This window comes from Scatophagus argus, chromosome 1, assembly GCF_020382885.2.
Source record: "Scatophagus argus isolate fScaArg1 chromosome 1, fScaArg1.pri, whole genome shotgun sequence".
Classification (NCBI taxonomy): Eukaryota; Metazoa; Chordata; class Actinopteri; family Scatophagidae; genus Scatophagus; species Scatophagus argus.
Genome location: NC_058493.1, coordinates 1,174,761 through 1,188,296, shown reverse-complemented (window position 1 = coordinate 1,188,296; position 13,536 = coordinate 1,174,761). Strand labels below are relative to the sequence as shown.

Sequence of the window (13,536 nt, the reverse complement as noted above, 5' to 3'; positions counted from 1 at the left end):
AGGCAGTTTTTCCTCGCCATTGTCACCAAGTGCTTGCTCAAGGGGGAATGTTGGGCTCTCTGTATTACAATTTAATTAAAAAATTTGGTCTAGACCTGCTCTAACTGGAAAGTGTCATGAAATAACTTTTGTTGTGAATTGGTGCTATATAAATAAACTGAATTGAACTGAATTGGAGTGTGCGTGGAGTTTGCGTGTTCTCCCTGTGCATGCGTGGGTTTTCTCCGGGTACTCCGGCTTCCTCCCACAAAACAAAAAATATGCACATTAGGTTAACTGACTACTCTACATTGCCCCTAGGTGTGAGTGTGTGCGTGTGTGGTGGTCTGCCTTTGTGTGTGTCGCCCCTGTAATTGGCTGGCGACCAGTCCAGGGTGAACTCCGCCTCTCGGCCATAGTTAGTTGGGAAAGGCTCCAGCCCCTAGGCGACCCTGATGGATAAGCGGTATAGAAAATGGATGGATGGCTTTAGATAACAATAAAAACCAATGCATAGGCAAAATACACAACGTAAATAGAAAGGTGAAAACTGAAACAGAGTGCCAATACAAGTTTGATATGCCTAACTGTGTCAGCACGTAAAGCATGAAACAACAGAAATGTGGATACGTCACTGACACACATAAAGGTGGATGACAAAAAATATCCTGGATACGAGTGCTGCCATTTTGCTCTGGTGATGTCATTTGGAACCAGCATCTGCACAGTAGTGATCAGGTGGTGGAGCCGTAGCTTCGACTTACATCAGCATAATAAAACCTACCTAAATTGACAGAAACCATCTATAGTAAAAATTATTTAGGTACTTTAAGTTTTTTGTTTGGCCCATGTCTCCTCTGCTACATTCATCTATTTTCTGTACCCACTTTATCCGTGCAGGGTTGCAGGGAGGACTATCCCAGCTGACAACAGGCGAGAGGCAGGGTACACCCTGGACTGGTTGCCAAGAGTAGCCAATTAACCCAATGAGCATGTTTTTGGGACACGTGGCTTTCTAAAGCTGATCTGTCAGCAGAAAGACATCTTGGGACTGGGATAAGTTAATCTTTAAAACTCTCTGACAGAAAACCCATTCCTTACCAGCTTTCCCCTACTAAGTACATGTATCACAGTGTATAAATTGTGCTGTGATTAATGATATGCAGTGTGTAGTATTGTTAATATGCAGCAGGCTGTACGACGCATGAACAATTCACAATGTCTGACATTCAACACTTTTGTTTGCGTGTAATGAGCATTACAACATCCCTATGCATTCCGATGAGTTTATTTTGAAAAAGTCTCAACCATAAAACAGCAAAAACAGTTTACAGTAAATTACAAACCCTGAAAATGCAAAGCATGTTCCAAAAACGAGCATAACAAAGATCTGAATAAATTTTAAAAAAGCATGTGTTTACATACAGAAGATGTCAGCTATCATTAAAAAATAAATAAGTCTATATCTCATGACAGCAATAGTGGAAGCAAAGTAAAGGCAACTGGCACAGTGTTAAAAGACAGAGCTGTGTGGTATCATCTTTAATCAGTCTAAGTCAACTCCCTCTCTCTCAGGGACAATGATGTACTGGCAATTACAAAATGTGTTTTAACACTCTATGTTGTTGACGGTGTTTGAGATGAATTCATCCATTCCTTAATAAGTAATGCGGCTCATTTCACTGTCAGGTTTAAACATTGAGACAAGGCAACAGAACAAAAGTGTGTGATTGTGTCCGTCGCATACCAACAAACCTGATTTTAAAGAAGCCATAGACACAATAATCTACATAAGGATGGTCTGGAGTACAACAGCAAAGCATGCCACTATAAAAAGCTCTGAAATATACAGTAATCTATTTCACAGATACACAAAAGAACAGATGTATCACTTTCCATAAAAAGATGAGCTGTTACCTAAAGTGGTCCGGGTAGAATCGTGGTCCTATTTTCTACAACAAAAGTAAAATATACAGATATACCGGTAGTTAATATTGAGTTACAATATGTAACCCAGTTGTGCACAACACTTCATACATTTATCTATGTGTTTCCATTCATCTTTTTCTGGTTACATAAAAGGGTAACATAGGGTGATGGATGATGGTTGACAATAACTGAATATTCTATATATATTCCATATTCCATTTCATTCCCTCCCATTATTATCTTTGTAAACAAATCAATTTCAAGCTACAACTAGAGCAATCAGTACACTGCAATACCTAACATCATTGATGGTAGGAGAGTATATATATCTATATCAATATATATCTATATATAGATATACATATACATATATATAGATAGATAGAAAGATATCGATATATATAAATATACAGAAATCAAATGCATTTTCACACAGTGACAGGGGATCATGAGCGATACAATACAGATACAGGTCAGTATAAATACTGATCAATGGCTATCTACACTGTGACAATGATGCAGTGGGAAGAATGCATGCCACCCCAACTCCTTGTTTCTTCTGGCCTAAATGTGACATGTAGTGAGATGATGGTATTTTATCATGTCACATGCCAAGTAAAGATGCACCAATACTGTATTTTTACAGATTTCACAAATGAATTTAAAACTGACATAATAAGTCCCTTATCAACAATAATTAAAGAGCAACTAAGCAATGTTTCCATTGTTATAGCACATACATGTAAACAATATGTACTGTTGGGAGAGACAAGGTCTTGGATAAATACCAGTCATCTTTGCTGAAAAGGTGATTAGAAGTTTTGAATTAGAATTTTAGAATGTTTCATTATTTTGGTTTTATACAGGTTAATGCTGTGACAGATTTTTGCTAATATACCTTTACGCTCATCTTGTTAAGCATTACAAAAAATGTTTTATTAAGATTAATTCTTGAGCGGCCTGTGTTGAACTCTTACTTTTTAATACAAATCCAAAATTACACCAAATACACAAGAGTTACAGTGTAGCAGGGCTGTGAACAACCAATATGGTGGAGCTAGGATCTGGACTACAATATAACACAATGTAATTTGTCTTTGTCTCTGAGAATATTCTGAGCATCAGCTGAATATATTCAACTGCTTATTCAACAGCTACTGACCAGCCTCATTCTCAAGCCAAAACACATTTATGGTAGTATTTAACAATGTGAAATATTACTTCTTCAGGATTTCAATCTAGCTAGCTAGCTTTACCTCTTACCATAGACAAATTGTGATTTTGTGTTGTGACAGGGCTGCAAATAAATATTTTTTTCACCTTTGTATGAAATTATCCATGTAATAATATATATTCCTCTTTCTTCCAAAGTGACATCTGAGCCAATAACTCAAATTGCTAATGAAGACTTTGAGATGCTGTTGATAGAAAAAGTTAAAAGCAGACCTTGATTATGCTTTCTGCCAAAGCAACAGATTAAGTCTACTCTTGCTGTTATTAAAGGAGGTAAGAGAGCCACCCACACTGCCCACCAGTTCTTTGACAAATAAATGTTTATTTATTCTCAAGGGGATATTAGTATGAGCTTTACATAAACACAGTTAATTTAATCACATCCCTAATGGATAGCTACTTAATTCCCTTTTAAATATTCTATACTTTATCCAGTGTTTCTGCAGACTTGTAAGTAAGCTTTGTTAAATAAACAGTCAAAGCCTTTGTCATTATATCTTGACAAGGCCCTTGGCATTCAGTTTCAGAGGTGAAAAAACTGTGTGACATAATGCCCAGTTATAAACTGGCATCAACAAGGTGATACCAGTATCAGTATGGGTACATCTTTCATACAAGCACATACTGCCAAGTCCTACAGAGAAGTGGAAGTGATGATGGCAGCCAGTAGATGGTGCTGTCAAGAAATCATGTCGTAGATTCACCTTTCTAATGTCACAGCTGTGAAGAATGATTTCCCTTTCGTGTGTTCGTCGCCTAATGTTCTTCTATGAGCAGCTGGTTCTGGGGGACATAATAATAAAGGAACACAGTTATTATTAGCATTGTTGGGATTAGTATTTGTCTTTTTTTCTTTTTCTTTTTTTTTTTTTTCTCGACTTATCTGCACCTTTATTTTTGCTATCCTTGTGCTGCTGTGACAATGAAAATTTCCCCAATGTGGGACTACTAAACGCCTATCTTATCACACTAAGTCAAATATAGACTAAAGTGCTTTGCAAAATGTAAAATACAGTGAAACAATGAAAACAAATATAAATACATGTAACTGTAACTGTGTTAATAGGGGAAAGCACAGTAATGATAGTAGCAAGTAAAACAGACAATGTTTAGAATGACACAATTAACTAGTCTACGCTATATAGACAAAAGCATCAAGACAAACCTCTTTATGGAGCTGTTTTTCAGGGGTTGGGCTTGGCCCCTTACTTCCAGTGAAGGGAAATCTTATTGCTTCAGCATACGAAGACAATGCTATGCTTCCAACTTTGTGGTAACAGTTTGGGGAAGGTTCTTTTCTATTCCAGTATGGCTGTGCCCCAGTGCACAAAGCAAAGCTCCATAAAGACATGGCTGGATGAGTTTGCTGTGGAAGAACTTGACTGGCCCACACAGAGCCCTGACCTCAACCCCCCAACACCTTTGGGATGAACTGGAACAGAGATTGCGAGCCTGGCCTTTTCATCCAACATCAGTGCCTGACCTCACAAATGCTCTAGCGCATTAATGTTCAAAGATTCCCAGAGAAACACTCCAAAATCTTATGGGAAGCCTTCTCAGAAGAGTGAAAGAATTTGCTGTTATTGAGCAAAGAAGTCTATGTATTTAACCTCCTGGAGTCGACAGACGCGCCGGCGCATCCTTATCACATGAACAATTTAAGACGACTTAGCTGCAAGACGCAGCCTCGCTGAGTCTCAGTTTTAATTTGTGTCGAAAGTGGGCACTTCAAACTATATACAAGTTTTTAAATTTTGTTAATATGTCAAGTAAAACCCGAGTTATGATAAACAATATACGCGATGTTTTTTTCCTGAACATTGCCGTCACGCTTGTTGCGCGTTTGTTGCGCGTTTGTTGCGCGTTTGGTGCACGTTTGGTGCAAGTTTTATGCAAGAAGACACAGTAAACACCAGCGCACTGAGCGCACTTCATTCAGCGCATTTTTCCCACTCGGATTTTATATTTTTTGTGTGATTTTAGGTCCAGTGTGTTAATACAGTATGTCAAAATGAAAAAAATAACAGTAAAGTCACACTTGTGAGGTTGTGTTGACAAAAAATGATACCAAACATGGCAAGGTAAAAAATATCTAAGCTAAAAGATAAAGGTAGAATCGAAAATAGTCAAAAACTAACAATTATACATGACTCCAGAGGGTTAAAATGCAATGTCATTAATGTCCCTGTTCATGTAATGCTTAGGAGGCCCAATACTTTTGTCTATGTAGTGTATACTGACAACAAACTATTTTAGTGATGAGAAAAATAAAGTGCTGTCCCCCTGCAAGCCAACCTTTAAGGGTGTCAGGTACACATCTGAACACACAGAATTAGATTTGTGCATGAGAGAGGACAGAATCATGAGCTTAACAGATGATTTAAGCAAGGGCAACTGGGGAACCACATTTGAGTGAGTCAAGTTGCTTGCACTCAGTCATAAAACATTATAGATGCGACATAATGAAGTTCAAGTGTCTTATGGATGCGTTTGACTAGTAATAAACTGGTTGACTGATGAGACTTATAATGCATTATGACTACCTATACTCACCTGTACACACCTCAACAAACAGCTGTAGTAAGGACTCAATAGTGTGTCAAAACAATCACACAACATATACAACATGCAGTATGATATCTTTTCAATGTATGTGTTAAGTAAACTGAAGTACATATTGATGCATCTAATTACGTAGCTTTATCATAATATTTCATTGCTGGTGGTTACACAACAAGTAGTTCAGACCGAGCAATCTGATTGGTCAACTGGACATTTATAATGTGCTCAAAGCTGTATAAGAGCACACTATGTTCAATAAAGAAAGTACTATTCCACCACCTCTATGGTGCAATCAAATTCCTGAAAATTAATCACAAACCACAGTGAGCCAATCAAGACTACGACAGCCGCTACTCCTTGCAACTGTTAAAGTAGCATTTATAGAATAATTTACAGAAGCTTTCCAACATATTTATATAATGTGACTCATTGGATTAAAGGAGCTAATATTGTTTTTGAAATCATGTTTATGTTAATGATCCCACCTTACTGTCAGTGGTATTTTGGATGATGTCGTTGTCAGGGTCTCCTCCTTCTGAGCCACTCTTCTGGTCATCGTCTTTCCCATCCTTCTCCAGGTCATCTTCTACAGCTGAGATCCGTGACAGCTTGGAGGATTTCTGAAACAGACACAAAGATCAAGGTGCGGGACCACTTGCTGAGTGTCAGAATACTAATTTCTAACAAGCTCTAAATGTCAATAGTAGCACATCACGCTTTGCAGGAGAAAACCAAAACAGGAGTCTGAGTTGGAAGGAGAAGAAGTAGTGGTAGCAAGAATTTATTTCCAAAGTCATGGCTGATTATTTAGCTGATTTCAACAGTTGAGATGAGGAAACAACTGTAAAAACTAACTCCTTGGATTTCAGAACAAGACATCTCCTTGCATGAAACTTTTCCGATTAATCACCGTTTCTGGTTAATCAGAAAGTATTTTATTCTTTACTAATCTCAGTGGCAAAAAAAGCACTTTTTGTGCATGAAACTTTGATAGTCAAAGGTGTGTCATGGCTGCCAGCAGAAGAGGTTTGGTAAGTAGGAATCATTTACACACTCAAATTGTTAATACAGAGCCCAGGCGGAAAAATAGTAGATTTCCCTTTCAACATTTAATTAAGAGTATTCCACAAATGTTGCATTATGACACTGACAGACTCATAACTACCAGTTTAAAAAGAGGAGGATATATTGTCTTTTTTGCTGCATACGTTCTCCTTACTTGTCAAAACCTGGTGTCAACATTATTCACAAAGCAACTCCACAGCTGAAAGCTTGGCTATAGTTTCAGGTTTGCGATGCTAGCACCTGGCAATGTAGCCTGCAGTAGAGATGAAGAGCAGGCTAAAGACATGTTACGGATCTTATGGAGGCTCTTGACTATAAACTAGAGGTTGTCTGATGGGGCTTATAATGCATTATGACTACCTACACATCTCAACAATCAGCTGTAGTAAGAACTCATAGTTGCTATAACAGTCCATACAGTATCATAAGTTATCACAGTATGCATTAAGTAAGGTGAAGCACATTTTGTTGATGTATCTACAACAATGCAGCTTCATCACAATGTTTCACTGTAGGCGGTAAAGTGTAATGCATTTTCATCTAGGTGAGGATAGGTAGTCATAATGCATTATAAGCATCATCAGCCAACCTCCAGTTTATAACTAGTCAAGAGCATCCATAAGACACTTCAACTTATAATTCATTATGTCACATCTATAATTTTTTATGTGTGTATATGAGCGTGGTAATAAAGCATTACATAATGCATTATAATACACTATAAATGCCCCTATACAACACTATAGATATGATCATCATAGAAAATGTTACTGACAGTTGCGAGGGAGGAGTTTAGTGAACACTGGATTGCATTTAATATATATATTTTTTTTAAAAGGAAACACCATCTGATGATGAAGACTGTCAGAGACAATTCCCTGAAAAGCCAGTCAGTGAACTTTAGGTTAGATTTTGTCTCATCCCAAAATACAGATTCAAATATACTATATGTAACCTTAACATGACACCTCAAAATTATACAATATGGTCACAGTCAAAACTCTGGTTGGCCTTTAACTAACAATAAACTAATTAGCAAGCAAACTGCCACACTAATACAATCAGAATTGTGAATCAACACCATTTAAAGTTGTAGTAGTCCCATAAACACGCGGGAAAAAAAATTGTCAACTTCTTGAAATTAAATTCTCTCTTTATAAAAATTTTATATTATATTTGCTTTAAAAATTCAATTATTTCACTACACATCACCAAATTGCTCCCCAACAGTCCCACATTCCTTTGGATGCACCACATGTGCTGTGCGTAAGGGAGTCCAGTTGCTAGGCAACAGTGGTTGCTAAGTGAAGATCAGGATGTGTGTGATGTTTTCAGCCTGCTTCCATTTACAGCAGTAATGGCTTCTGTACTAATACATTAACACGTGTGGCAGTGCTCACACTCCATCCCTACCTGGAAGGCTTTTTCAAAAATAAAAAAAAAAAGGTCAAACCAAAGGGAAAGGCATTATACAGTTAGATCCTGACGAACAGATGCTGTTAAAGGATTAAGAAACTAAAACTGTCATGATACCGGAATTTCAAACTTCAATATGATACTAATATTGTAAATAATACTCAACATTAATCTATATCTCTTTCACTGCCACTGTAAAAAGAAATAAAAAGGCACAAAGAAAATGGAACATATTTTTAGTAACAACCTGCCCACAGTGCTTGTACAGGAAAAGTCACTGAACACTACAACATCTAATGATGTTAATATCTGTGCAACCTTGGGTTGAAAATCTAATAGGAGATCTGTTTTTCATATAGCTTTGCTATTCATGACACAATCAAATGCAGGTATTGCACTGTTTTAAACATGTAAATATGTAGTATTACCTTTGACAACCTCAGAAGAAACAAGTGAAGCCATAGACAAATTTTCAGCAGAAAAAAAGGGGAAGACGACAAGAATGTCTTATTTTAAGAAACCTTTAACTGTAAGACCTGCATCTTGCCAGATGTGTAGAGACTTCCTGATAAAGTACCCTAAACCCTTTTAGGTGGAGAAAATGTGATGCAGCGCAATACAGGCTGCCCTACATGCAAGAAAATTGGTTAGCCGCTACACACCTCTAAATGGTAAATGGTAGCTCAGTGGTAAATAACCAATAGTTTCATTTGGATCATAGTGTTAGTAACTGTGTCAGCCTGTTTGTACATGATCATACCATAGCATTTACTCCTCTTTCAAGGCAAAGTACAGCACCCATATTATCTGAACTGTTCTTGTTCCACTGTTAGTATGATTGAGAGCTGAAGTACCTTGGAGGTGGCCGTCTTTTTCCGTTTGGATCCGGTCTTGTCTCCCTTCAGCTTTTCCTTGTCATCTTCCTCCTCAACAGAATCACCCTCCTCTCCCTCGCTGCTGCCGTCAGCAGTGTTTCCCCCCTCTTCTGTTTCTGAGGAACTCTGTTGGTTGATGGCCTTTGTACAAAAGATGCCATCATTTTTTAAAAATAAAAGCAGAAATGTCCCACAGTACCTGGCACCTCAAACTTATAAATGTGGTACGGCAAGTTAAGACAAATCTTTTGCAAATGCTGTCTGTGCTGAAGTACAGGTGTCACAATAAACCGATACTGACAATATCCGTGTTGCTACAATACTATGAAATACTCATATTGTGTTAATAATACACATAGTGCATGATAATATTGTATTAGTAATGCAGCACAGATTTTAGGGCTCATGGATGTTTTGTTTATCAGTTTGTGAGGTTACCTTTTCACTATTCATTAAGTGTATTGTTCTTACACTTTTTTACAGACACTCTCTGTCCCCATCTCCTGACTCTCATATTTTGAGTTTAATTTATTTGAAGAGACAAAACACACAAATAACAAAATTAAAAATGATTTTGACCACTAGCATTTTTCTTTGAGATTTTATATAGATATTGCAATGATTATATTATTGTGAATACTTTTGGTGATGATAATCGTACAGTGAAAATAGTAAACAAAATATTGTGACAACCCATCTCTGAACAGCCCCTTCATTTGAGTCTTACAGTTTCGGTGAGGCAACAATGAGGTTCTGTTAAGCATCAAGCCTGTCTGGCACCCCTCCCCACCCCACCCCTTTTGTTTTCTCCCTCTGTCTTCTCTCTGAACCACAGACATAATAGACTGCCGACTGACCTGATAGCCTGTAAACTTGACTCCAGGGTTGTTCTCTATCTCCCACAGGCCCTCGTTGAAGCCTTTCCTCTTGTTGGACTTGCCAAATTTGTCTTTGTACTCCTTGTAGGGCAGAAGATCCTTTGGTCCCAGAAATGCACTAAAGAAAGGAGAAGTGACCTTTAGTGCTACTGCTACTAGATAGATATATAGATAGATAGATATGCTTTGATCTCGGGTTGGGAAATTACAGTTGGATAATCAGAAAAACAAACAAGCAGGAATAAACCAACAACTACATAAAGATTAAAAAACACAACGAGAGCTGCGGCTGCAGGCTGCCATCTGGGACAGCGCCATCTTGAGATGTACTATTATTAAAACATTCTGGAAAACCACATAATATTTCAAGAGTTACATTTATTGGACATTTCACAGATTTATAGACTAGTTCGCTCATTATTTGATCATATATTTGCTTATCTAAATCAGGAAACTTTTTAACTTTAGACTGAATCATATTCAAGCAATTAAGCTATTTAGCATGTTTTTTTAATGAAAAAAGGTTAAAAGCAGTTTTCTATTTCACATGCACACAAAAAACAATTTCAAACAATATCCAGCACAAACATTTCATACAGCAGTCCCAAACGTGTGTACCTGTATCACAACTCAGTCAGTTTCATATCTTAAATAATTTAGTGTTTAAAAGGATGTTGTTCATCCTGGACAACAGTTGCCTACGTTTCATGGGTCCCAAAGAAGAAGATGGGGTACTTGTTGGCAGGCGGTTTCACAGCTCCTTCTGGAAGCTCATCAATCTGAAAGATGGGGAAAGACAAACTGTTACATACTCCTCCTAATGATTAGACTTCAAACACATCTGTTAATGTCTCCAGGATTACTGACAGAGGACGCTATGGGGCTGCGGTTAAAATGAGCTAATCTGACTTTGTCACAGCCTACTGTATAGCGAGATGCTTGAACTTGTAAGGTTACAAATGGTGGCCGATAGCCTACTGCAATATGGAAATCCACTGTAAGTCATGACATGAAAACCTATGTGCGCCACTGAATTTAGGGCCATACTCTGTATGCTATTCGGAGGCTATGGTGTCCTATAATACGGAACATAATTTAGTACAAATGACAGGGATGTAGTACGGGTTACCTGAGGTCAGCTACTGGATCATCTATTCCACGAGTGACAGCTAAACATATTGCAATAAATGAAAAACACATGTTGAACTAATTAGTGGAAAATGAAATTTTGCTTTCATGTTAAAACTCAAGCAACGGCTGACTGGAGCATGAAACATTTAAAGAAAATGGAGCCCAATAAATATTACGTTTTTTCTTCATTTTAAAGCGCCTGCAGTTCTACTGAACCGGGCAGAAAACAAAGCCTTTCATAGACGTTTTGGCGGTCAGTAACAGGAATGGGCAGACCAAACGGGGCTGTGGAGTCAGCTCCAGTCGAGCTCAGGGCACCATAGCATCCCTCCGGTTCCCCCAGCGAAGCAGCGGCTGTATTGTGTAGCTCAACCCCGCCTCCCTGTTCTCATAGCTCGGCCGCAACCCAGACTCACCCTCGCCGGCCAGTGCGGATATCCCTTCATCTTAGCGAAAACCAGATCTCCTGCCGTGTATTCTCGCGGCCGTGGTCGAGCCATGTCGCTGGACAAAAAGTGAGGTCTGAGGTGACTTTATAATCCTTTGCAGTTCTCCCCGGGGCCCTCAACGCAGGACTAAATTATCGACCATCAATGTTTTTATATCAACACTGCAGTTTACACGGAAATAAATAATTAAAAAACGCGAAAAACGGGGCCTGGAAGAGGGTTATCTCTTACGCACACATTCAGGTGTAAACGTAATCGAGAATGGCCTAAGTTGGAGTAGGGTAGGTTACCTGTAGAAACGCGATTTGGCAGAATAGGAAAGATCAAGCTTCCGGTCTTTGAAATAAAACCAATGCTAATTTACAAGATTTCAAGATATTATTTTATTAGCACTAGTTTAGAAAGAAATACTGTTTTAACTTGTGATTTAATCCATGTCACGAAAAGACGAACAAGTGCTGTCTGTACGCCACTAAAACACCTAAACTGTAACATATGTATAAGTATTAGAGTTAATTATATATGGCAAAAGTCGCGAGAATGTTATCAATAATATGATTTGGTAAAACATGGAAATGGTTAAATAACAATTACTATATGTAATCAATTTAAATATATTTTTTATTCAGTTTTGAAATTCTTTTGAATTAATTATCTATTTTCAGTTTTTACTAATAAACAAATAACCAACACCATTGCTATCCAATACTTCGCTGCGTTCTCTGTTGCATGTGGAAGTGGGACACATCAAACATTGAAGTCTGGCTGTTGAACTGCATAATCAGACACAGTTTATTGCTGTCATATTGTGACTGGTGTCAAGTTCGTTTTCAAAACGGCCTGCTAAATAGACCTTTATCCATCGCGTCGGTTTTCACTGCCTATAATGTGAATATCGTGTATAGAAAGTGGGGAGTCATACTTCTCTCAGTACCTATGTTGCCTGAAGGCAACGTGATAGAGGAAGGTTCGCGGGCTTTTTTGTTATGCTGTTACTCATGATTCCACTCCCCTCTATATCAGAACCAAATTAAAGAAGCTAAAATGTAACAATACATTAAAAGATGTTTTCCATGAACATGAAATTTACCCCACAACGTAATGACTGGCTGTTTTTAACATAATAACTTGAATTATGAGATTAAAATGTTATTTAGCATCATCAGCAGTGGTCCACACTGCTTCTTCTTGCTAAACAGTGCTGGGTGAGCACCAGCAACACAGCCACAAACCAGCACCTGATCAGCACTTGCTAGCATGCAAAACCCAACCTAGAGGAACAGTTTCTACTTTTACATTGTCAGTGAGTCTTTAATTTCACCAAATATGTACAACACGTCCTATACATATAAGATGGCATATTTTTGACCTTGTTTTAACTCTTTTTAGGTTTTTACTCTTATAATGCTAGGGGGTTATGTTTTGGTTGAGTTTGTTTGTCTGTTTGTCAGCAGAAAAACTACTGGCCTGACTTTCATGTGGATTGTAATTGTGGATCAAGGGAAAAGCAATTAAAGCTTTTTCTTTTACATATTCCTTTTCAAACAAACCAAACTCAGTCCAATTAAAGTGAGGCAAAAAGTGAACCAACAGAAAAACGACAAAATTCTTTTTGCTTTCACATTGCAAGTTCATTTGAAAGAGAGCCCAGTTCTCTCTCTGGTCTTCTCCAGCTCTGATGAGGCCTAAGTCCTCTTTCTGTCAACCAAAGGTGATCTTGGTTTGTTTTGTCTCTGAGGGATCTCTGTTTGTTTGCGATGTTCACACATGCACAAAAAATACTGACCAATCACTCTGAGTTCGTTTGAATGGCTAAAAGGGACCAAGTGTAGAAAACCCCCCTAAATTATTTCTCACTTTCAGTGAGAGATAGGACATTTGGACTTGGAAGAATGCATGCCATACATCTTAAAATCCAGCAGATGGTAGTAAAGTTGAGTAGTGATAAAAGCAGAAATACATTTTATAGACCAGACCTGGGCATTTTATGTCCCGCGGGCTACATACAGCCCTTTGGGC

At 38.0% G+C, this 13,536-nt stretch overlaps 1 protein-coding gene across 2 annotated transcripts; it reads right to left on the bottom strand.

Moving 5' to 3' along the window:
* Positions 1-1,251: 1,251 nt before the first annotated feature.
* On the bottom strand, positions 1,252-11,923 carry hdgfl3 (HDGF like 3). 2 transcript variants are annotated; one of them, XR_006843183.1, is made up of 7 exons: positions 11,485-11,923; positions 10,640-10,716; positions 9,917-10,055; positions 9,039-9,200; positions 6,189-6,323; positions 3,846-3,924; positions 1,252-1,931 (listed from the first exon to the last, which is right to left on the bottom strand). XR_006843183.1 is itself a non-coding variant. In XM_046386586.1 (6 exons), exons 1-6 carry the CDS (start codon positions 11,566-11,568, stop codon positions 3,898-3,900), a joined length of 624 nt encoding a protein of 207 aa, XP_046242542.1. In that variant the 5' UTR covers positions 11,569-11,900; the 3' UTR covers positions 1,252-3,897. The 2 variants fall into 2 exon arrangements, 1 of the variants encoding a protein (XP_046242542.1); XM_046386586.1 differs by having other exon boundaries at positions 1,252-3,924; positions 11,485-11,900.
* Positions 11,924-13,536: the final 1,613 nt, after the last annotated feature.